This window comes from Amblyraja radiata, chromosome 14, assembly GCF_010909765.2.
Source record: "Amblyraja radiata isolate CabotCenter1 chromosome 14, sAmbRad1.1.pri, whole genome shotgun sequence".
In the NCBI taxonomy this organism is placed as follows: domain Eukaryota; kingdom Metazoa; phylum Chordata; class Chondrichthyes; order Rajiformes; family Rajidae; genus Amblyraja; species Amblyraja radiata.
In genome coordinates, this window is record NC_045969.1 from 58,931,395 (window position 1) to 58,954,901 (window position 23,507).

The 23,507-nt window shown below is 45.2% G+C and overlaps 1 protein-coding gene across 1 annotated transcript in view; it reads left to right on the plus strand.

Annotated features, from left to right (window-relative positions):
• Positions 1 to 23,507, plus strand: part of gdap2 (ganglioside induced differentiation associated protein 2) — a 67,165-nt gene that overhangs the window by 19,754 nt on the left and 23,904 nt on the right. The window contains exons 3-8 of the mRNA XM_033033470.1: positions 2,263 to 2,402; positions 3,019 to 3,172; positions 5,159 to 5,247; positions 15,562 to 15,638; positions 19,157 to 19,316; positions 20,961 to 21,111. Of these exons, the coding sequence (XP_032889361.1) occupies positions 2,263 to 2,402; positions 3,019 to 3,172; positions 5,159 to 5,247; positions 15,562 to 15,638; positions 19,157 to 19,316; positions 20,961 to 21,111 (771 nt within the window). The remainder of the gene's footprint in view (positions 1 to 2,262; positions 2,403 to 3,018; positions 3,173 to 5,158; positions 5,248 to 15,561; positions 15,639 to 19,156; positions 19,317 to 20,960; positions 21,112 to 23,507) is intronic.

A 23,507-nucleotide genomic window follows, 5' to 3' on the forward strand; every position in this document is an offset into this window, starting at 1 on the left:
CAGTGGAAGTCGAGGTTGAAGTGGCGGAGTATCTGACCAAGGGGGAGGATGTAGATGATGATGAGGAGGGGGCCGAGTACGGAGCCTTGGGGAACGCCTTGAGTGACTGTGGCTGTAGCAGAGGTGTGGTTGTGGAGAGAGATGAAGTGGGATCTGTTGGAAAGGTAGGAACGGAGCCAGCTGAGTGCAGAGCCTTCAATGCCGAGGTCTTTGAGTCTGGTGAGCAGGATGTTATGGTTCACTGTATCGAAGGCTGCGCTCAGGTCGAGGAGGATGAGGATGTTGAGGGAACCGGTGTCAGCAGAGGTGAGGAGGTCGTTGAGGACTTTGAGAAGAGCAGTTTCTGTGCTATGGAGGGGGCGAAAGCCAGATTGGAGGGGTTCAAGTAGGTTATACGCAAGGAGCTGGGAATGAAGTTGCGACGCAACGATACGCTCCAGGGTTTTTGAAAGAAAGGGGAGGTTTGAGATTGGGCGGTAGTTAATGAGAGAGGAGGGATCAAGACCAGGTTTCTTTAAGATTGGTATAACAGCAGCAGTTTTGAAAGCGGAGGGGACAATTCCTTGGGACAATGAGGAGTTGAAGAGATTAGTGAGGTAGGGGCAGAGAACGGGGAGGCAGGACTTCAGCAGGGGAGTGGGGAGAGGGTCGAGGGAGCAGGTAGTGGGTTTGGAAGAGCTGATGAGTTTGGAGATTTCAATAGGGGTGATTTCAATAGAAAACATGCAGGTAGACTGGGAAAATCAGGTTGGTACTCAACCCCATGAAAGGAAGTTTGTAGAGTGCCTCCAAGATGGACTCTTCGAGCAGCTTGTACTGGAGCTTACCAGGGAGAAGGCAATTCTGGATTGTCTGCGGGTAATTTTAGGGAAATTAAATAATTAATTAAAAAATGGAGGTGTAATCACTGATTAGGAGGTAGTGGCCATAATATAATGATCTTTAATCTGCAAATTGAGAGAGAAGGTAAAATCGGAAGTGTCAGTATTACAGTTGAACAAAGGGGACTATGGAGGCACGTGGGAGAGGCTGGCCAAAGTTGACTGGAAAGAGCTCCTAGCAGTGATGACAGTGGAACAGCAATGGCAGGTATTTCTGGGAATAATCGAGAGTTTGATTTCATTCCAAAGAGGAAGAAAGACTCTAAGGGGAGTAAGAGGCAACCGTGGCTGACAAGGGAAGTCAAGGACAGTATAAAAATGAAAGAGAAGTACAACGTAGCAAAGATGAGCGGGAAGCCAGAGGATTGGGAAACTTTTAAATAGCAACAGAAGATAACTAAAAAGGCAATACGGGGAAAAATGATGAGGTACGAGGGTAAGCTGGCCAAGAGTATAAAGGAGGATAGTAAAAGCTTATTTAGGTCTGTGAAGAGGAAAAAATTAGTTAAGACAAATGTGGGTCCCTTGAAGACAGAAACAGGTGAATTTATTATGGGGAACAAGGAAATGGCAGATGAGTTGAACAGATACTTTGGTTCTGCCTTCACTAAGGAAGACACAAACAATCTCCCAGATGTACTAGTGGCCAGAGGACCTAGGGTGACAGAGGAACTGAAGAAAATTCACATTCGGCAGGAAATAGTGTTGTGTAGACTGATGGGACTGAAGGTTGTTAAATCCCCAGGGCCTGATGGTCTACATCCCAGGGTACTCAAGGAGGTGACTCTAGAAATTGTGGACAAATTGGTGATCATATTCCAAATGTTCTCTAGATTCTGGATCAGTTCCTGTGGATTGGAGGAGAGCTAATGTTATCCCACTTATCAAGAAAGGCGGGAGAGAGAAAGCAGGGAATTATAGACCAGTTAGTGGTGGGGAAGATGTTGGAGTCGATTATCAAAGATGTAATAGCTGCACATTTGGATAGCAGTAACAGGATCGGTCCCCCATCTCTCCCTCCATCCTCTCCCTCCCCCCTTCCTCCCCTCTCCCCCTCCTCTCTCTCCCCACCTCTGCCCTCCCTCCACCCCACTCCTCCCGTCTCTCCACTCCCACTCACTTCTCCCCCCTACCTCTCCACCTCCCTCCCCCCCCCTCCCTCCCCCCTCTCACCCCCCCTTCCCCCCCCTGCGTGTGTGGAGGGTGGTTAGTGTGTGTGTGTGATGCCGCAGGCTCTCCCCCCGCAACTGCACATAGAGGGGACGGGACCCAACAGGTCCCCCTTGCTCTAGTGTATCGATGTAACTGTGAACCTCTTTGTTCTTATTATCTTATGAATATAGAATATTCAACGTTTAACATTGGCGGATTCTTCTTGCAGGAAAGGGGACGTGGTGCTGCTGAGATGTACGGCTATTGTGAACACGACGAATGAAGCACTATTTGACAAGAACCTCATCAGTGAAAGCATCCACCTCCACGCAGGGCCCGAACTCAGGGACGAGCTGCAGAAATTGAAAGGTGAGATCCATAAAGTATTCGGCAAATCAAAATGGTTCAGGTGGGAAACTTAACAGTGGATGAATTTAGCGAGCAAAGAAACGTTTCTCAGCTTAAGGGTGGCGCAGTGGCGTAGCGGTAGAGGCAAGTTGCTGCCTTGCAGTGCCATCGACCCGGGCTTGGTCCTGACCTTGGGTGCTGTCTGTACGGAGTTTGTATGTTCAACCTGTAACTGCGTGGGTTTCCTCCCTCATTCCAAAGACGTGCGGATTTGTAGGTTAACACAACAGACAGAAGAAATGGGTGCGAGTCCAGATGGGGAACTAGGGAGAGGGAAGGGTGGGTTGGTAGAGGTTACCTAAAGTTGTCGAATTCCACGTTCACACCGTTGGGTGTAAGCTGCCATATGAGGTGCTGTTCCTCCAGTTTGCGTCTGGCTTCACTCTGGCAATGGAAGAGGCACAGGACAGACACTTCTACGCTATGGGTAAGAGCAATTATGTCTACAACCTGACATGTAAATGTAGGGAATGATTGAGAAAGTGTGATAACATAGAACTAGTGAGTGAATGGGTGTTTGAAGGGCAGCGGGGCCAAAGAGCTTGCTTCCACGCTGTATCTCTGATTTGTTTTCAAGGTTGCCGCACAGGAGAGGCAAAGATGACCAAAGGGTTTAACTTGGCTGCAAGGTTTATTATCCATACTGTCGGGCCACGATACAATGCCAAGTACAGGACAGCTGCTGAGAGTTCCTTGTACAGTTGCTACAGAAGTGCGCTTCTATTAGCCAGGTAAGCCCTTTGTAATCATGCTTTACTTTAGACAGAGAAGATGTGATTTGAGTCTCGTTAAACTGTACTCTACTGATACAGCGCAGAAACAGGCCCTGTGGCCCATCGAGTCCATGCAAGCCCAGCAATCACCCCGTGCATTAGTACTATCTTGGGATAATTTACCTTTTTCCCCAAAGGCAACTAACCTACAAACCTGTACGTCGTGGGAGGAAACCCGAGCACCCGGAGAAAACCCACGCGGTCACAGGGAGAATGTGCAAACTCCGTACAGATAGCACCTATAGTCAGGATGGAACCCGGGTCTCTGGCGCAGTGAGGCAGCAACTCTGCCACTGAGTGGTCCCTGGATTTTGAATAGTTAGATTCTTGTGTGTAATCTTGCTTTCCATTCCCTATGTTAATGGACAACACATGCGCATGGGTTGAATGATACTTTTTATTTTAGAAACTTTCCCCAACCTTTCCCTTTTACAGGAAACATTTTTGTCTTAAATACCTACTGGCATGGATCCAGCTGATTTTCCAGAGCAGTGGTTACGATTTCAAAGTGACTATTCTATTGTTTCCAGAATGTAAGTTTTTAGGAGTGGCACAGTAGCGCAGAGGTAGAGCTACTGCCTTACAGCGCCAGAGACCTGTGTTCAATCCTGACTACGGGTGCTGTCTGTATGAAGTTTGTACATTCTCCCTGTGACCACGTTTTCTCTGGGTTCCTACCACACTCCTAAGACATACAGGTTTGCAGGTTAATTGGCTTGTGTAAAACTGTAAATTGTCCCTAGTGTGTCAGATAATGCTGGTGTACACGATGATAACTGGTTGTTGTGGGCTGAAGGGCCTCTTATCACACTGTCTCTAAAAGTCCAAAAGTACTGGCTGTGCCCATGTATCCTTTCAACTGAGGAGGAGACCTGTCGGAAACAAGCCATTGTTAGCTGTGGGCTGGGTGAAAATGAGTTACAATGTCATTTCACCTCGCCTATAGCTAATAACGGCCTGTTTCCTTTACCATCGGTACTTTTTTGGATATCTTTCATAAATTTGTTCTATATCTCTCGATATCACCGTCTATATCGCTCGTTTCCCTCTCCCCTGACTCTCAGTCTGAAGAAGGGGCTCGACCCGAAACGTCACCTATTCCTTTTCTCCAGAGATTCTGTCTGACCAGCTGTTACTCCAGCTTTTTGTGTCTATCTCCGGTGTAAGCCGGCATCTGCAGGTTCCTTCCTAAGCACATCATTTTGATTTGTTCGGATGAGTGGAATCATGATTTAGCAAGTGCAGAGTTTGACTATTAAACAAAATAATTGCTTTAACCTGCCAAATTAAGTCAAGACAACGGTATGAAGATTGAATTCCCCCAGGTTTAGGCTACATCCCCCCCTCACCCCTTTCTCCCTCCATTTGCTTGTGCTCTAATGGTTTGTTATCTCAAGATTCAGACTGGGTTTTAATGCAGGTTTGTACAGAGTCTAATAACAGCGTTATTTTCCCTTAAACTCTAAGACATTGGCATGGTGCTCCCTCGAGACATGAAAGGGCAGTACAGTGTTACTGCCTAGAGACCCCGGTACCATCCTGACCTCGGGTGCTGGCTGTGTGTGCAGTTTGACAATAGACAATAGGTGCAGGAGTAGGCCATTCGGCCCTTCGAGCCAGCCTGTGATCGCGTGGGTTTCCTCCCACATCCCAATAACGTGCATTTGTAGGTAAATTGGCCTCTGTCTGGAATTAATGAGAAAGTGGGATAACATAGAACTGGTGTGAATGGGTGATCGCTGGTCGGTATGGACTCGATGGGCTGAAGGGCCTGTTTCCACGCTGTATCTTAAAAATAAACATTATAATTGTGTTGGCCATTTTATTTGATATAGCGCCTGTTGTAGTCCATAGTTAGTTCAAGTGTGCACTCCAGAAGTATGTTTGACTCTTCCCATTCTGTGAGCTACACCATCCTGATCTCTTTCTTCTGCCTTCTTGCAGGGAGCACTCAATGTCTTCACTGGGACTGTGCGTCATCAATACACCAAAAAGGGGCTACCCTTTGGAGGATGCTACCAACATTGCTCTGAGTATGTGTTGAACCGAGAATAGAGAGAGGTTACCTTTGGTTTAGGAATGGTTGGTTTAGCTGTAATTGAGTTTAGTTTATTGTCACGTGTATCAAGGTACAGTGAAAATCTTTTGTTGTGTGCTGACCAGTCATCGGAAAGACCATATATGATTACAATCAAGCCATCCACTGTGTACAGATACATGATTGATCCCTGGGATGGCGGGACTGTCATATGAGGAATGATTAAAAAGACTAGGCTTGTATTCACTGGAGTTTAGAAGGATGAGGGGAGATCTTATAGAAACATATAAAATTATAAAAGGACTGGACAAGCTAGATGCAGGAAAAATGTTCCCAATGTTGGGCGAGTCCAGAACCAGGGGCCACGGTCTTAGAATAAAGGGGAGGTTATTTAAGACTGAGGTGAGAAAAAACTTTTTCACCCAGAGAGTTGTGAATTTATGGAATTCCCTGCCACAGAGGGCACTGGATGGATTTAAGAGAGAGTTAGATAGAGCTCTAGGGGCTAGTGGAGTCAAGGGATATGGGGAGAAGGCAGGCACGGGTTATTGATAGGGGACGATCAGCCATGATCACACTGAATGTTCGTTGGTATCATTTAAAAATAAATTGGATAGGCATATGGATGAGAAGGGAATGGAGAGTTATGGTATGAGTGCAGGCAGGTGGGACTAAGGGAAAAAAGGTGTTCGGCACGGACTTGTAGGGCCGAGATGGCCTGTTTCCGTGCTGTAATTGTTATATGGTTATATGGTTATGTTAACCGGTGGGTTGGTAGGAAAAATCGGGTCGCTGGCTCGAAGGCTGAATGGCCTCCTCGAGCACCTATTTTCTATGTTTCTATGATAAAGGAAATTATGTAAATAACGTTTGGTGCAAGTTAAAGTCCAGTAAAGTCCAATCAAAGATAGTCCAGGGGGTCTCCAATGAGATAGATAGTAGCTCAGGACTGCTCTCTAGTTGTTGATCACTTTTGATCTTCTAACCACAATTTAAAGTTGAACAAAGGAAGTTGAATGCAGGAGAGCTTTACTCAGAACTGGCAAATCTCTTTGACATATTCATTGTGCCATCTGTGTATGTGTTATGGTTTTACATTTTAGGCCCTTGGTGTGATCTCAGTATTCTGGATCACAGGAGTTATGTTGTATGAGAAAGAACTGCAGATGCTAGTTTAAATCGCAGGTAGACACAAAATGCTGGAGTAACTCAGCGGGACAGGCAGCATCTCTGAGAGAAGGAATGGGTGACATTTCGGGTCGAGACCATTCTTCAGACTGATGTCAGGGGAGTTGGCGGGACAGAGATAGAATGTAGTCAGAGACAGTAAGTCTAGTGGGAGAACTGGGAAAGGGATGGGATGGAGAGAGAGGGAAAACAAGGATTATTTGAATTTAGAGAAGTCAATGTTCATACCTCTGGGGTGTAAGATGCCCAAGTGAAATATGAAGTGCTGTTCCGCTAATTTGCGCTGGGCCTCACTCTGACAATGGAGGAAGCCCAGGACAGAAAGGTCAGATTGGGAATGGGAGGGGGAGTTGAAGTGCTGAGCCACCGGTTAACATAACCATATAACCATATAACGATATAAGCACGGAAACAGGCCATCTCGGCCCTACAAGTCCGTGCCGAACACCTTTTTTCCCTTAGTCCCACCTGCCTGCACTCATACCATAACTCTCCATTCCCTTCTCATCCATATGCCTATCCAATTTATTTTTAAATGATACCAACGAACCTGCCACCACCACTTCCACTGGAAGCTCATTCCACACCGCTACCACTCTCTGAGTAAAGAAGTTCCCCCTCATGTTACCCCTAAACTTCTGTCCCTTAATTCTGAAGTCATGTCCTCTTGTTTGAATCTTCCCTATTCTCAAAGGGAAAAGCTTGATCACATCAACTCTGTCTATCCCTCTCATCAGTTTAAAGACCTCTATCAAGTCCCCCCTTAACCTTCTGCGCTCCAGAGAATAAAGACCTAACTTATTCAACCTATCTCTGTAACTTAGTTGTTGAAACCCAGGCAACATTCTAGTAAATCTCCTCTGTACTCTCTCTATTTTGTTGACATCCTTCCTATAATTGGGCGACCAAAATTGTACACCATACTCCAGATTTGGTCTCACCAATGCCTTGTACAATTTTAACATTACATCCCAGCTTCTGTACTCAATGCTCTGATTTATAAAGGCTAGCATACCAAAAGCTTTCTTTACCACCCTATCTATATGAGATTCCACCTTCAAGGAACTATGCACGGTTATTCCCAGATCCCTCTGTTCAACTGCATTCTTCAATTCCCTACCATTTACCATGTACGTCCTATTTTGATTTGTCCTGCCAAGGTGTAACACCTCACATTTATCAGCATTAAACTCCATCTGCCATCTTTCAGCCCATTTTTCCAAATGGCCTAAATCACTCTGTAGACTTTGGAAATCCACTTCATTATGCACAACACCCCCTATCTTGGTATCATCTGCATACTTACTAATCCAATTTACCACCCCTTCATCCAGATCATTGATGTACATGACAAACAACAAAGGACCCAACACAGATCCCTGAGGCACCCCACTAGTCACCTGCCTCCAACCCGACAAACAGCCATCCACCATTACCCTCTGGCTTCTCCCATTCAGCCACTGCTGAATCCATCTTGCTATTCCTGCATTTATACCCAACAGTTTAACCTTCTTAACCAACCTTCCATGAGGAACCTTGTCAAAGGCCTTACTAAAGTCCATATAGACAACATCCACTGCTTTACCCTCGTCAATTTCCCTAGTAACCTCTTCAAACAATTCAAGAAGATTAGTCAAACATGACCTTCCAGGCACAAATCCATGTTGACTGTTCCTAATCAGACCCTGTTTGGCCAGATGCTTATATATATTATCTCTAAGTATCTTTTCCATTAATTTGCCCACCACTGAAGTCAAACTAACAGGTCTATAATTGCTAGGTTTACTCTTAGAACCCTTTTTAAACAATGGAACAACATGCGCAGTACGCCAATCCTCGGGGACTATTCCCGTTTCTAATGACATTTGAAATATTTCTGTCATAGCCCCGGCTATTTCTACACTAACTTCCCTCAATGTCCTAGGGAATATCCTGTCAGGACCTGGAGACTTATCCACTTTTATATTTTTCAAAAGTGTCAGTACTTCTTGGTGTGTTGTCATGTTTTTGCTGTCATGTTATGGACCACTTTCAAACCCAAGTCGAATTTCATTTTTTAGTTAATTTGTGATATCCTTACAAATTAATCAACTTCAGTGTTTGGCCTTAGCATGACTTTTCATGGCCATTCATTGTAAAGTTCCTCCCTCTCCCTCCCAATTCACCGTTCACCATTCCCAACTGGTTTTGACAGAGATTGCAGAACACAGACTTGAGAACAGTTCCCATAAATGGAGGAGTGGTCGAACAACATTTGTCTCTACTTACACAGAGACATGAACAAAGTGTATAAAACCATGATAGATAGATAGATAGAATTTATTTGCCACGCAACCAGGGTCGGTGGTATTTGGGTTGTCAGCAGCGGTACAATAATAAAGAACACACAACCACAATAAAAAATATAACAGAAACATCCACCACAGCATTCATCATTGTGGTGGAAGGCACAAAATTTGGCCAGTCCTCCTCCATTTTCCCCCCGTGGTCGGGACCTCCACCCTCCGCAGCCGTTGCTGCGGGCGTCCAGATGGTAAGGGACAAAGTCAAAGTCAGGGTAAGTCCAGGATCGGCTTTTCCCCACCGGAGACCGCGGCTTCAGGCTGGTGTAGGCCGCAGGCCGGTGGTCGAAGATTTAAGGTTCCCGCCGCGCCACAGCCAGAAGCACCGCAGACCGCAGGGCCGGTGGTCGAAGCTCCCCTCCAGAGGTGATGGTAAGTCCATGCCGGACCCGCGGTAGAAGTTGGCCGCGGGCCGGCAGTGATGGCTTCTTCTTCCCCCGGGTCCCCCACGAGGGATCCCGGGCTGTAGACGCCGCGCCAGCTGAAACTCTGCAGACCGCGGCTTCAGGCTGCCGGCTGCCGCGGGCCAGCGAAAAGGAACGCTCCCCTCCGGCGAGCCCCAGCGAGGGCTCGCCCGCTCCACGCCGGGAGTCCCCGCTGCGCCCGCCGCTGAAGCCCCGGGCGCGTCTCCGGGAAAGGCTGCGCCGATCCTCGCTGTTAGGCCACGGGGAAGGCGACCTGTAAAAAGTCGCCTCTCCGTGGAGGAGGCGACCGAAGCGGTTTCCCCCTCACCACCCCCCACACAAAACACATAAAGGAACATTAAAACAAACTTTAAAACATACTAAAAAATTGAAAAGACTAACGCGCTGCTGACAGGGCTGCTGCCACTGCAGTGCCCCCTACTTCGATCCACTCCAATTAGGGTCCGAGACAAGGTGAATCCACAGTCATTTACCCAGAGTAGGACAATCAAGAACCAGACGATACATGTAGATTAACCCTTGCAGGCGTGGGTTTGTATCCCACTTCTGACACCACGTTTGTAAATGATCCACTACAACATACATGGTGACACATAGGTCTTTATTCGGTTTAGAAGTACAGAACATTTAAACTTCACAGCCGTGCTCACCAAGCTCAGCTTGCCTTCTGCCTGCTGTCCTCGTTAGTGTAGTACCGTTATACCATGTAATGGGTGGCATGCATATATGTGTAGTGGAGATTATAAATGGCATGGATTAATAAGGATTAATCTACACCATAGGTTTAAGGTGAGGGGGGGGAAAGATTTAATAGGAACCTGAGGACAACTTTTTCAAACGGAGGTAGATGGAACGAGCTGCCAGAGGCAGGTACCATAGTTGAGTTTATTGTCACATGTACTGGGGAACAGTGAAAAGCTTTTTTATGGCGTGCTGTACAGTCAGTGGAAAGACTCTACATGATACCAATCGAGCCATCCGCAGTGTACAGATACAGGTTAAAGGAAATAACATTTCATGCAAGATAAGTCCAGTAAAGTCCAATTAAATATAGTCCGTGTCTCCAATGAGGTAGATGGAGGTGAGGACCGCTCTCTAGTTAGTGATAGGATGGTTCAGTTGCCTGATAACAGCTGTGTAGAAAAAAGTTTAAAAGGCAATTAGAAAGATCCACCGGGTGGCGCCAGCAATGGCTGCCTCGCCAACAGTCTGTCTGTCCCTTCCTTCTTTGTTGTTTGTTTGTACGTGGCAAATGTGTGTTTTTAGTGTGTTTTATCTTGTGTTATGTGGGGGGGGGGGGGAGTTGGGGGAAACTTTTTCTAATCTCTTACCTCGACGGAGATGCGATTTTTTTCCCGTATCACTCCATCCGCACAGCGGTTTAACATGGAGGAGTTGGCGGCCTTTGCTGGAGGCCGACTTCGAGAGCTCCAACGCAGGAGTCTGTGGGACTTACCATCACGGAGCTTGCGATCCCTGTCGGGGAACGACTTTGGGGCTCCAAAAGCAGGAGCTTTCGACCGCCCCGACATGGGAGGTTTCATCACCCCGATGAGGGAAAATAAAAGAGGAAGAAGTTTGTACTTTATTATCTTCCATCACAGTGAGGAATGTGGGGAATCCACTGTGGTGGATGTTTATGTAATTGTGTGTCTTGTTGCTTTTTTTTAGTATGGCCATATGGTAATTTGCATATCATTGTACCTTATGGCTACATGAGCCAATAAACTGACCTTGAAACCTTGACAGATACATGGATTGGGAGGGTTGAGAGGGATATAGGGAAAACGTGGGCAGGTGAGACTAATGGGCATCTTGCTCGGCTGAAGGGCCTGTTTCCGTGCTGTATGACTCTTTAATGTTTCAGTCTATTATAATGTATAGGTTAAGATATGTTTATAAATACAACTGACCATTTTAATATGTACCAGTTGGGTCCCGTCCCCTCAACGCGCGTTGTGAGGTGGGGGGGGCAGCCTGCGGTGTCACACACTTACTAACCCCCCCACACACACACACATATACTAACTCCCCCCCACACACACACACACATATACTAACTCCCCCACACACACATACTAACCACCTCCTACACACACACACTAACCCCCCCCCCTTGATATTATATTAATATTATTCATTCACTCCTTTTACCCCATCCCCCGCCCTATCCACTCATGCATAGCTCCCAACTCGCAGGCGCGTTTAGAGAGGGAGAGGTAGGGGGGATAGAGAGAGAGGGGGCAGAGACTGAGAAAGGGGGGTGGAGAGAGAGGGGAGAGAGGGTGGGAAAGATGGGGGGGAGTAAGAGGGATGCCGAGGGAGGAAGAGAGAGGCGGGGGGTAGAGAGAGAGGAGGGGGAAAGAGAAGAGGGGGAGAGAGAGGAGGGGGAGAGAGGGGGCGGTTGAAGAGAGGTCGGGGAGGTGGTGGAACAGAGGCTGGGGGGAGGAAGAGAGCGTGGGGGGGGGGGGCGACCGATGAGCCGAGAGAACCCCCCGAGATAGAAAGCGATGTCCGAGCGCCTTTTGAATAACGGGGGGGGGGGGGGGGGGCGGGGATGGAGGGAGAGGTGGGGGGGGTGACATCACACACACACACTCACTCACTCACTCACGCTCTCTCTCTCTCGCCCTCTCATAGAGATAGATAGTTTATATAATTGCCTACATAAACAAAATCTCCCTGCATTCAGTTCTTTGACCATCGAGAGCATGAAAGAACAAGTCATAATCATAGAATCATAGAAAGTAGGTGCGAGAGTAGACCACCCGGTCCGTCGAGCCCGCACCGCCATTCACTCATGGCTGAACACTAAACAGACACACTTACCCACAAACAGTAGACACAAGACACAGAACACAAGACACTACCCTCCCCTTTATACCGCTATCACCCCTCTCCACCCCAAGAACCGCGTGATCTCCTGGGGGAGGCAAAAAAACGGATAAAAACCCAGGTCCAATTCGGGAAAAAAATCCGGGAAATTCCTCTCCGACCCCAATCCAGGCGATCGACACTTGTCCAGGAGATCACTCAGGTCTACTATACTAACCATACCTAGGTCCATATCCCTGCCCTCTCCCCGTAGCCCCTTATCCCCTTGGCAGCTAAAAAACCATTATTTTTGACTTAAATATATTTAACGTTTCTGCTTCCACTGCTCCCTGGGGCAGTGAATTCCACAAACTAACCACCCTCTGGGTGAAGAAGTTCTTCCTCATCTCAGTTTTAAAAGAGCCCCCCCTCACTCTGCAACTATGTCCCCTAGTTCTAGCCTCCCCGATCATTGGGAACATCCTCGGTGCATCCACCCGATCAAGGCCCCTCACGATCTTATACGTTTCAATGAGATCGCCTCTCATTCTTCTAAACTCCAAAGAGTAGAGTCCCAGCTTACTTAACCTTTCCTCATATGTCAATCCCCTCATTGCAGGAATTAATCTTGTAAACCTTCGCTGCACTGCCTCCAGGGCTAGAACATCCTTTCTTAAGTATGGACCCCAGAACTGTACACAGTATTCCAAATGTGGTCTCACTAATACCGTGTACAGCTGCAGCAAGACCTCCGTGTTTTTATACTCAATCCCCCTAGCAATAAAGGCCAAAACTCCATTGGCCTTCCTGATTGCTTGCTGCACCTGCATACTGACTTTTAGTGATTCATGTACTAATACCCCTAGATCCCTTTGCGTTGCATTACAACGCAGCTCCTCCTCATTTAGAAAATAACTTGCCCTATCATTTTTTTCCCCAAAGTGAATGACTTCACATTTATTAGTATTAAATTTCATCTGCCAAGTTGTTGCCCACTCACCTAGCTTATCTATATCCTTTTGCAGACTCTTCCTATCCTCCTCATCCCCTACTTTCCCTCCCATTTTCGTATCGTCCGCAAATTTTGATATATTACACTTGGTTCCCTCCTCCAAATCATTTATATAAATTGTGAACAACTGGGGTCCCAGCACCGACCCTTGCGGAACCCCGCTAGTTACCGGTTGCCATCCCGAGTATGAACCATTTATCCCCACTCTCTGCTTCCTATTCGTTAGCCAATCCTCTACCCATGCTAATATATTACCCCCAATCCCACAATTTTTTATTTTTAGCAATAGTCTCTTATGTGGCACCTTGTCAAAAGCCTTTTGGAAGTCCAAGTATACCACATCCACCGGTTCCCCTTTATCCACCCGGGTTGTTACTTCCTCAAAGAATTCGAGCAGATTCGTTAAACACGATTTCCCCTTCACAAAACCATGCTGGTTCTGTCTGATGAAGTCATGTTTATCCAAGTGGCCCGTTAGTGTTTCTTTAATAATTGTCTCCAACATTTTACCCACCACCGATGTTAGACTAACCGGTCTATAGTTACCCGCCTTCTGTTTACTTCCTTTTTTAAATATAGGTGTTACATTGGCCATTTTCCAATCCACTGGGACCGTTCCTGCCTCCAGGGAGTTTTGGAAAATCATCACCAATGCATCCACAATCCCCACTGCTATCTCCCTCAAGACCCTTGGATGTAATCCATCAGGCCCTGGGGATTTATCCTCCTTCAGCCTCATTAATTTCCCTAATACCACCTCCTTGGTGATCTTAATAGTATTTAGCTCCTCCATTCCTACCGCCTCCAGTTTATCCAGCGTTGGAATATTTTTAGTGTCTTCTATGGTGAAGACTGATACAAAATACTCGTTTAATGCCTTTGCCATTTCCATGTTCCCCACCAACAACTCTCCAGTCTCACCCTCCAATGGACCAACGTTCACCTTAGCCACCCTTTTTCTTCTTATATAGCTATAAAAACTCTTACTATTAGTTTTTATGTTGTTCGCTAAATTCCTCTCATAGCCTATTTTCCCCGTCTTAATTAGTCTCTTAGTTACTTTTTGCTGGCCTTTAAATGCTTCCCAATCCTCTACCCTCCCACTACCTCTGGCTACCTTATATGCCCTTGCCTTCAGCCGAATACTATCCTTTATAGTTTTACTGAGCCATGGCTGACTGTTCTTACCCTTACCCCTTTTTTTCTTCATAGGAATAAATTTTTCTTGAAGGTTATACAGTAGATCCTTAAACGTACACCACTGCTCATGTACCGTCTTATCCTTGAGTCTGCTATCCCAGTCAACTTTGATCAGCTCAGTCCTCATACCTTCATAATCCCCCTTATTTAGACTAAGCACCCTAGCCTGAGTTTCAACCTGCTCCCCTTCTATTTGAATATGGAATTCGACCATATTGTGGTCACTTGTTCCCAACGAGTCCCTAACTATGACATTTTTAATTAATCCTGCTTCATTACACAGGACCAGATCTAAGATTGCCTCCCCCCTTGTCGGTTCCATGACATACTGCTCTAGGAACCCGTCTCTAATACATTCTATAAACTCTTCCTCTAGTCTACCCTGCCCAGTTTGGTTTGCCCAATTAATATGAAAATTGAAGTCCCCCATGATTACAGCAGTTCCCTTTTTACATGCGTCAACTATTTGCAGATTTATGTCCTGACTAACAGCGTCACAGCTATTTGGAGGTCTATAAATTACACCCACTAGTGTCTTTTTCCCCTTGTTATTCTCTATCTGTACCCAAGCTGTTTCACTATCCTGATCCTTCAACGCAATATCCTTCCTCTCCATTGCCGTTATTCCTTCCCTTATTAAAAGGGCCACCCCTCCTCCCTTTCTTTCCTGTCTATCATTTCTAATTGTCGAGTACCCCTCTATATTTAACTCCCAGTCCTGATCCCCTTGCAGCCATGTCTCCGTAATGGCCACGATATCATAACAATATATACTTAATTGCACCGTTAATTCATTTATCTTATTTCGAATACTCCGCGCATTTAGATAAAGCACTTTCAGATGATTTTTACTACCCTTCCTTTCCGTTTTTGCCCCTTTTACATCTAGAGCTTTATCTTCACACATTCTGGATCCTCCTGTCACATTTTGATTTTCCGCTTCCCTAGCCTCCCTAGATGAGCCCTCCAATCTATCCTTCCAAAGCACTGCTGTAATATCTTCCCTGACTAGCAATGCAACACCACCACCTCTTGCCCCTCCAATTCTATCACACCTGAAGCAATGAAACCCTGAACACCTTTGGTCTCTGTGTGAAAAAGATGGAGTGGGATGTCCATTAATAATTTAATGGAAGATAGAGACAAAATGGTGGAGTCACTCAGCAGGACAGGCAGCATCTCTGGAGAGAAGGAAGTCTGAAGAAGGGGTTGCGACCCAAAACATAACCGCTGAGTTACTCCACCATTTTGTGTCCATCTTCGGTGTAAAGCAACATCAACAGTTCCTTTCTAAACATAATTTATAATGTCTTGTCTTCCACTTTTAGGAACAGTCAGGCGATTTTTGGAGAAACATGGAGACACCATTGAGAAAGTTGTATTTGCCGTTACAGATGTAGAAGAGGTAAGTAATCCATAATTGTGCCTGAGCTTTTAACCTTCAAACATGAAGTTTAAATTGTTTGAATATCACGACTCATCACTTTTTGCTGCTGCTCAATGAGACACTGTTTACTTTAAATGGAACGGATTATTTACTCGTGTTAATCTGTAGAGAGAAAGTTTTAATGGCCATCTGCTGTTGTTGTCAAAGCAACAAAGTGTAGGACTAATTGGCTTTGGCAGAAGCAGCAGCATTGCCTGTAAAGGTGGTCAGTGCCTCGTGCTGTTTGTGGCAGGTTTGTCTTGTCGTCATTCATGATTTCTTCCAGCCCCCTGCTCTCCATTCATGTCGTTTAATTTTAGCTGGCCTGTTTGAATTGTTCCTAGTATGAATTATTCCGAGCTAAGACCGGCACAGGGGTGCATCAGTAGTGCTGCTGCCTCACCGCGCCAGAGACACAGGTTCGATCCTGACCTCGGGTGTTGTCTGTGCGATGTCTGCTCATTCTTCATATGACCACGTGGGTTTTCGCAGGGTGCTCCGGTTTCCTCCCACACTCCAAAGACGTGCAGGTTTGTAGGTTAATTGGCTTCTGTAAAATTGTAACTTCCCCAGTGTGTAGGATAGTGCTAGTTTACTGGGTCATCGCTGGTTGGCATGGACTCGGTGGGCTGAAGGGTCTGTTTCCATGCTGTATCTATAAAGTCTAAAGAATGGACCTTTAAAGGGTACAGAGGAGATTTACTAGAATGTTGCCTGGGTTTCAACAACTAAGTTACAGAGATAGGTTGAATAAGTTAGGTCTTTATTCTCTGGAGCGCAGAAGGTTAAGGGGGGACTTGATAGAGGTCTTTAAAATGATGAGAGGGATAGACAGAGTTGATGTGATCAAGCTTTTCCCTTTGAGAATAGGGAAGATTCAAACAAGAGGACATGACTTCAGAATTAAGGGACAGAAGTTTAGGGGTAACATGAGGGGGAACTTCTTTACTCAGAGAGTGGTAGCGGTGTGGAATGAGCTTCCAGTGGAAGTGGTGGCGGCAGGTTCGTTGGTATCATTTAAGAATAAATTGGATAGGCATATGGATGAGAAGGGAATGGAGGGTTATGGTATGAGTGCAGGCAGGTGGGACTAAGGGAAAAAAATTGTTCGGCGCGGACTTGTAGGGCCGAGATGGCCTGTTTCCGTGCTGTAATTGTTATATGGTTATATGTTATATGGTTAAAGGGGCACAGCTCTACAGTGTAGCGGTGTAAAAACTGACAGCCTTCTCACCCTAATGGAGGGAAAGAGACCATAGGTATCAGGGCAGAAGTGGGTCTTTGTTTGTGATGCGGCTGCCTTTTGCAGGATCCTACATTTAGCAAAGATTGGTTATACCGTGGAAATGATTCAGTAGAATCGCTGTAGAAATCTTTGGCTGCATTTGCAGTGTTGTGTGTGATTCTGATCACTCCATTACAGGAAGAATGTGGAGGCTTTGGAGAGGGTGCAGAAGAGGTTTACCAGGATGCTGCCTGGATTAGAGGGCATCAGCTATCAGGAGAGGTCGGACAGACATATTTGCATTGTTTGCTCTGGAGCGTCAGCTGAAAGGAGTCCTGATAAGCATATATAAAACTATGAGAGGCACAGAAATACTAGATGGCCATGCTCACAATGAATTGTGGTGCTGGCTTGAAGGGCCGAATGGCCTCCTCCTGCACCTATTTTCTATGTTTCTATGGCCAGAATCCTTTCCCCATGATGTAATTGTAAACACTAGCGGCGGGCATTCCCTTAAGGGGCAATTGATGGGAGTGGGTGTTGGACAAGTTTTTTACACCAGGTGTGGGGCCCTGGAAACGTGCTGCCACTGGTGGGGTGGAAACGCTACCATAGTGGCGTTGAAGAAGGGTTTCGGCCCAAAACGTTGCCTATTTCCTTCGCTCCCTAGATGCTGCTGCACCCGCTGAGTTTCTCCAGCATTTTGTGTACCTTCGATTTCCAGCATCTGCAGTTCCTTCTTAAACACGTGAGTGTTTAAGAAACTTAATTAGGCACATAGATATGCAGGGAGTTGAGGGATGTGGATCCGTGCAGTTAGAAGGCTTGAGTTTAATTTGGCATCATGTTCGACGCGTATATCGTAGGCAGATATCAGCCCATTCCACTCATGATATGAATGAATACGTTTACATGATAACATGATGGTTCCATGGACTGGTCTGTCAACTCTGACTCCCTCTACAAAAAAGGCCAGAGCAGACTCTTTTTCCTCAGAAGGCTCAAATCCTTCAATGGTGTAAGGATATGCTGCACATGTTTTTACAACACAGTGGTTGCAAGCGTATTTTTCTACGCTGTTGTCTGCTGGGGCAACAGCATTAGTGCAAAAAACAATAGGAAGCTGGTCAAATGGTTAATCGAGCTGGCTCAGTGCTGGAGGGGAGAGTAGACTCTGGGATGGAGGTGCTTGAGAGGCGTATGAGGCACAAGGTGCAGGTCATCCTGAAAACCCGGGCATCCCCTCCATATAATCTGGAGAGTCAAAAGAGCACTCGGAACAACACCGGCTCCTCTCCCTGCCCTGTAGAACGGAGCGGTTCAGGAGATCCTTCACCCCTGCAGCCATTAGATTTATAATCAGACCGCTAGGCGTAGGGGGATGCATTTTGCAATTATAATTTTTAACTGTTATTATTGGTCTTTTTAAGTATTTATTGCTCTCAGGTAGTGTCCACATTGTATTTTATGTATTTCTGTCTGCGTTCGTTTGAATCTGTGGGTTTGTTGATTGGGAGCTTCTGGACATCTGAATTTCCCTGAGGGGATCAATAAAGTATTATATTATTATTATTATTATTATTACCCCACTTTCTCATTCACTCCCTACAAACCGCACGTCTTGGGGATATGGAGGAAACTGCAGCACCCGGAAGAAACTATTGAATCATTGAAACCCATACAGTCACAGGGTGGATGCACAAACTCCACACAGCCAGTAACCGAGCTCAGGATCAAACCTGGGTCTCTGGTGCGGTGAGGCAGTGACTCTTCCAGCACTACTGTACAATTGGGGGGGGGGGAGAATATCTGATATAGATGCTTGGGCAAGCCTAGCGGTGCCACCCTTGTTGAAAGGAAAACTACAGCAACTGTAAATGCGGATACAATTCTGACTTTAAATATGTATATTTGGGCAGCTAGAGAAACAACAAACTGCAGACGCTGGTTTGCAAAAAAAGTGAAAGTGCTGGAGTAAATAAGAGGGTCAGGCAGCATCTCTGGAGAACGGTTTCAGGTTGGGACTCTTCTTCAGAATGATCTGAAACGTCACCTATCCATGTTCTCCAGAGATGCTGCCTGACCCGCTGAGTTACTCCAGCGCTTTGTGTCTTCATTTGGACGGATAAATGGTAGGAATGCTTTAGAGGGCCATGGGCCCTATGCAGGCAAATGCGGTGAGCCCAGCGTGCCAACTTGCAACAAATGGGCCGCAGGGCCTGTTTCCACGCTGTACAGCTCTGTGACTAACATGTACAATCTTTTCTCACAGATAACATATTTGAAACTGATGCCTCTTTATTTTCCACGGTCAGTGGAGGAGGAGAGGAGGTGTTTGCCGATTCTGCCTGCTGATGTAGGGAATGCCGAGGGGGAGCCGGTCATAGCCGAACGCCAGATTCGGATATTGGACAAGCCGGGGATACTGCATTGTGAGTATCGGCAGATGGCAAATTTTATCTTGATTAGAAAAGGCGTATTTCTAGTAAAATCAGTATTTTAGCATTGAGTACTGAGCACAAGATGGGGTCAGAGCCAGGCAACCCTTTACATGCCGGTCCCAGAAGAGGATACACCATCCTACATTACATTATATCTGAATGGGGGTCACAGTTTAAGGATAAGGAGGAAATCTTTTAGGACCGAGATGAGAAAAACATTTTTCACATAGAGAGTGGTGAATCTGTGGAATTCTCTGCCACAGAAGGTAGTTGAGGCCAGTTCATTGGCTATATTTAAGAGGGAGTTAGATGTGGCCCTTGTGGCTAAAGGGATCAGGGGGTATGGAGAAAAGGCAGGTACAGGATACTGAGTTGGATGATCAGCCATGATCATATTGAATGGCGGTGCAGGCTCGAAGGGCCGAATGGTCTACTCCTGCACCTATTTTCTATGTTTCTATGTTTACATTTGCTCCACTCTTTTACATCTGTATTTCACCAGCACCATTTATCTTGCACTGAATGTTGTCGCCTTTATCTGCACACTCTGGAAGGCTTGAGTGTAATCATGTATAGTATTTTTCTTAGGACGCAACCAAAACTTTTCACTGTACCTCGGTACACAGGGCAATAATGAGCTAAACCGCAATTTATCAAACCCTGGTTTTAAGATGTAATTTCCTCATGCTAGTCTGGCTAAACATTTATTGGTCTCCACTTAGTCTTCCATGTGAGATTCCTCTGGGTGCACCGGTTTCCTCCCACATCCCAAAGATGTGCGAGTTTGTAGGTGAGATGCCCCTCGTGTGTAGGGAGTGGATGAAAAAGTGGAATAACATGGAACTTGTGATAGATGGTCGGCATGGACCTGATGGGCTGAAGGGCCTGTTTCCATGCCTGGTAAAGACATTTTATATTCCCTTTTACTCTGCAGTTACTTGTTTTGTTTTCTTCCGTTGCCCTGCCAAGGAACATAGTGTTTTGTTGTGTCTTCAGTCATGTTGCATGGTTGTAGTCTGTTGGCTTTAGTTTTGTTTTCATGCTTGACTAGGTCAATAATTCAAGAGCAATTAACCCAGCAATTTCTAAAGTTATAAAAACAAATTGCCAAAATCAGTTTGTTTAAAAAAAAATGTCTCTGGAACTGGTCCTTAAATCTAGTTGGATATTGAAAGCTTTGCAAGTCCTATTTAAAGATTATCTTCAAGCCGTCCATAGTAGAATTGAGAGGATTTAAAATAGTTAAGTATCCCCTGGAGTTTTATCAAACTAACGGGCTGGTACACTGTTGCAACTCACAGCGCCAGAAACCCAGATTCGATTCTGACCTCGGGTGCTGGCTGTGTGGAGTTTGCCTGTTCTCCAGGTTCCTCCCACATCCCAAAGATGTGCGGGTTTGTATCTTAGTTGTCCTCTGTGAATTGCCGCAAATGTGTAGGGAGTGGATGAGAAAGTGGAATAACATTAATGCAAGACTGAATCCTTTAGCCCTCGACCCCTTTCCCTTTTGTCACAATTGTTTTAAGAACACTATTTTCTATAATTTTCTTGGGAACAGAACTATTGCATTATAGCAGACCCGCCTGTATTGGTGGCCTCTTCTCTGAGGGAATATTGCTTCATTTATCAATGTAGCTGACGCCGAATCTGATGAGGAGCATCTTGAGCTGGAAGACATTGGGACACATGCATTTGCAAAGATGGAAGGAGATATAGATAAACAGAGACGGCAGATTCTCCAAGGGCAGATGTCAGAAGCAGCTGTTCAAAAAGCTCATCAAAGAAAGTGAGTATGGATTATGTCCATATACAATTTATTGCACAGGCTTTTAATTTAATCCAATATATATGTGTGTATGTATGTGTATATATAACATTATGTATGTGTGTGTGTGTATATCATGTTATATACATATAATATATCCACACTATATATACACGTATAACAGTGTACAAAAACACATACACAATGTTTTATTTGAACATACACACAATTCATTGTACTCATGAAAAGATGCCAGAGTAATTCTATGCTCCTACATGGTTAAGTCGCCCCATTAAAAGTAATTATCAAACAAGTTTCCATTGATTTACAGCAGAGTTGCGCAGCGGGTAGAGCTGCCACCTCATAGCACCAGAGACCCAGGTTCGATTCACACCTAGAGTGCAGTCTGTGTGGAGTTTGCACGTTCTCCCTGTGACCACGTGGGTTTCTTCCGGCTGCTCCGTTTCCTCCCGCATCCCAAAAAGGTGCGGGTCTGTAGGTTAATCGGCCTCTGTAAACTGTCCCTAGTGTATAGGGCAGTGTTCCTCAACCTTGTTGAACCCTTGAACCCTTGAAATAATTTTCATGTCTCAGGGAACCCCTCCATAAAAATTATTATATATCTTTATTAATCTCTTTCTTTCTCTTTCATAAACTTAAAGTTCATAAGGCAAACATAATATATTTTTCTGATAACTGGTTTAAGCAAAAAATAACATGTTTTTCTCGTTTATTGACGATGCAAAAAAAACTGAAATAAAGGCAAACAGAAGAACTAACCTTGGAGGAGAGAGAGAGAAAGTGAGAGAAAACAGCACACACATTTTTCATAAACTAACAAAAACATATATCAATAAACTTTTGATAAACTAACAAAAATGAACATAAACATACTTACATTTTTTAAATTAATTTAAAATCCCTAAATGATGGGTAAAAATGACTAAATAACGTGGGTGAATGAGGGACTGTACCTGCACGGCAAGAAGCACAGACAGGACTGACGGAGACTGTGCATGCGTGAGTCACTTGATGATACACAAATCCTTCATGTACAGCTCCCGTCCACTGACCACTAAAGGCTGTTTCACACTGGCGCCTTATAGATGTCGCTAAATATATTCCCTATCATTATTATACTTTAAAATGATATAACAGGCTGAAGACTTTATATGCCGTACGTGTATAATAAAATTACGAATATGAAATTAAACACAAAATGACTCAAAAATGCGTTTGCATATGATTAGCCTATTTATCACTATTTCTCGGAACTCCTAGCGACCTTTCGCGGAACCCTAGTGATCTGGGGAACCCCGGTTGAGAAACGATGGTATAGGAAGTTGAGGAGAAAGTGGGGTACAGAGAACGAGTGTGCATGGGTAATCGGTGGTCGGCGTGGATTTGGTGGGCCGAAGGGCCTGTTTCCATTCTTAAAAAAAAAACTAAATTCAGATCCCTGTGCTTAAAAATGTGCTATGTATAATGCTGCATATGAAAACATCCCCGTTTTGGCAACCAGCGTTAGTGTGTCCTTTAATAAACATGTGGGCTCTCTTTTGGTGTTTCTTACGGCTGCTGTTTTATTCTCTGTTTGGAACCTTTTGTGTTGTGGAGAAAAATCAAACTTATTGCTGTGATTTAGAGCTTATCACGGCAATTGAAGGGTTGAACCAACCTAAGCCAAGTCAACAGTTTAGTTTCCCACAATATATTTGTCTTTGTGATGCTATTTTGATGAATCAGTCATTAAACGTATTCTTAATGTATATTCGATACCTTTAATTTATACTGCATTCTGCAGCTACCTGAAATTCCTAAATCCACATTACAATATCATTGGATCACACAGCACAGAAACAGGCCCTTTACCCAACGCGTCCATGCCGACCAAGGTGGATCATCTGTTAGTCTCATTCGCCCATTTTTGTTCCATGTCCCCCTAAACCATTCCGCATGTACCTGTCCAAATATCTTTTAAATGCTGTTATAACATCTGCCTCGACAACCTCCTCTGGCAGGTCGTTCCATATACCAACCACTCTCTGCATTAAAACGTTGCCCCTCAGGCACCTGAAATCTTTCCCCTCTCACCTTAAATCTGGATCTTGGATTTCCCTACTATCGGTAAAACGATTTTGCTCATTCACCCTCTCAATTCCCTTTATGATTTAATACATCTCTAAAATTATCTAATTATGCTGGATATATTGTCTTTCATTATCAATTCTAATGGCATGAGAGAAAACTGGCAATTTGTCTTGATGCATTTTGTTTCACTAACTTCAGAGAAGCTATATATATGGAGATGAGTACAATAAGTATGGGCGGCATGGTGGCATAGCAATAGAGTTGCTGCCTTGCAGCACCAGGTACCCGGGTTTGATCCTGACTACAGGTGCTGTCTGTACGGAGAT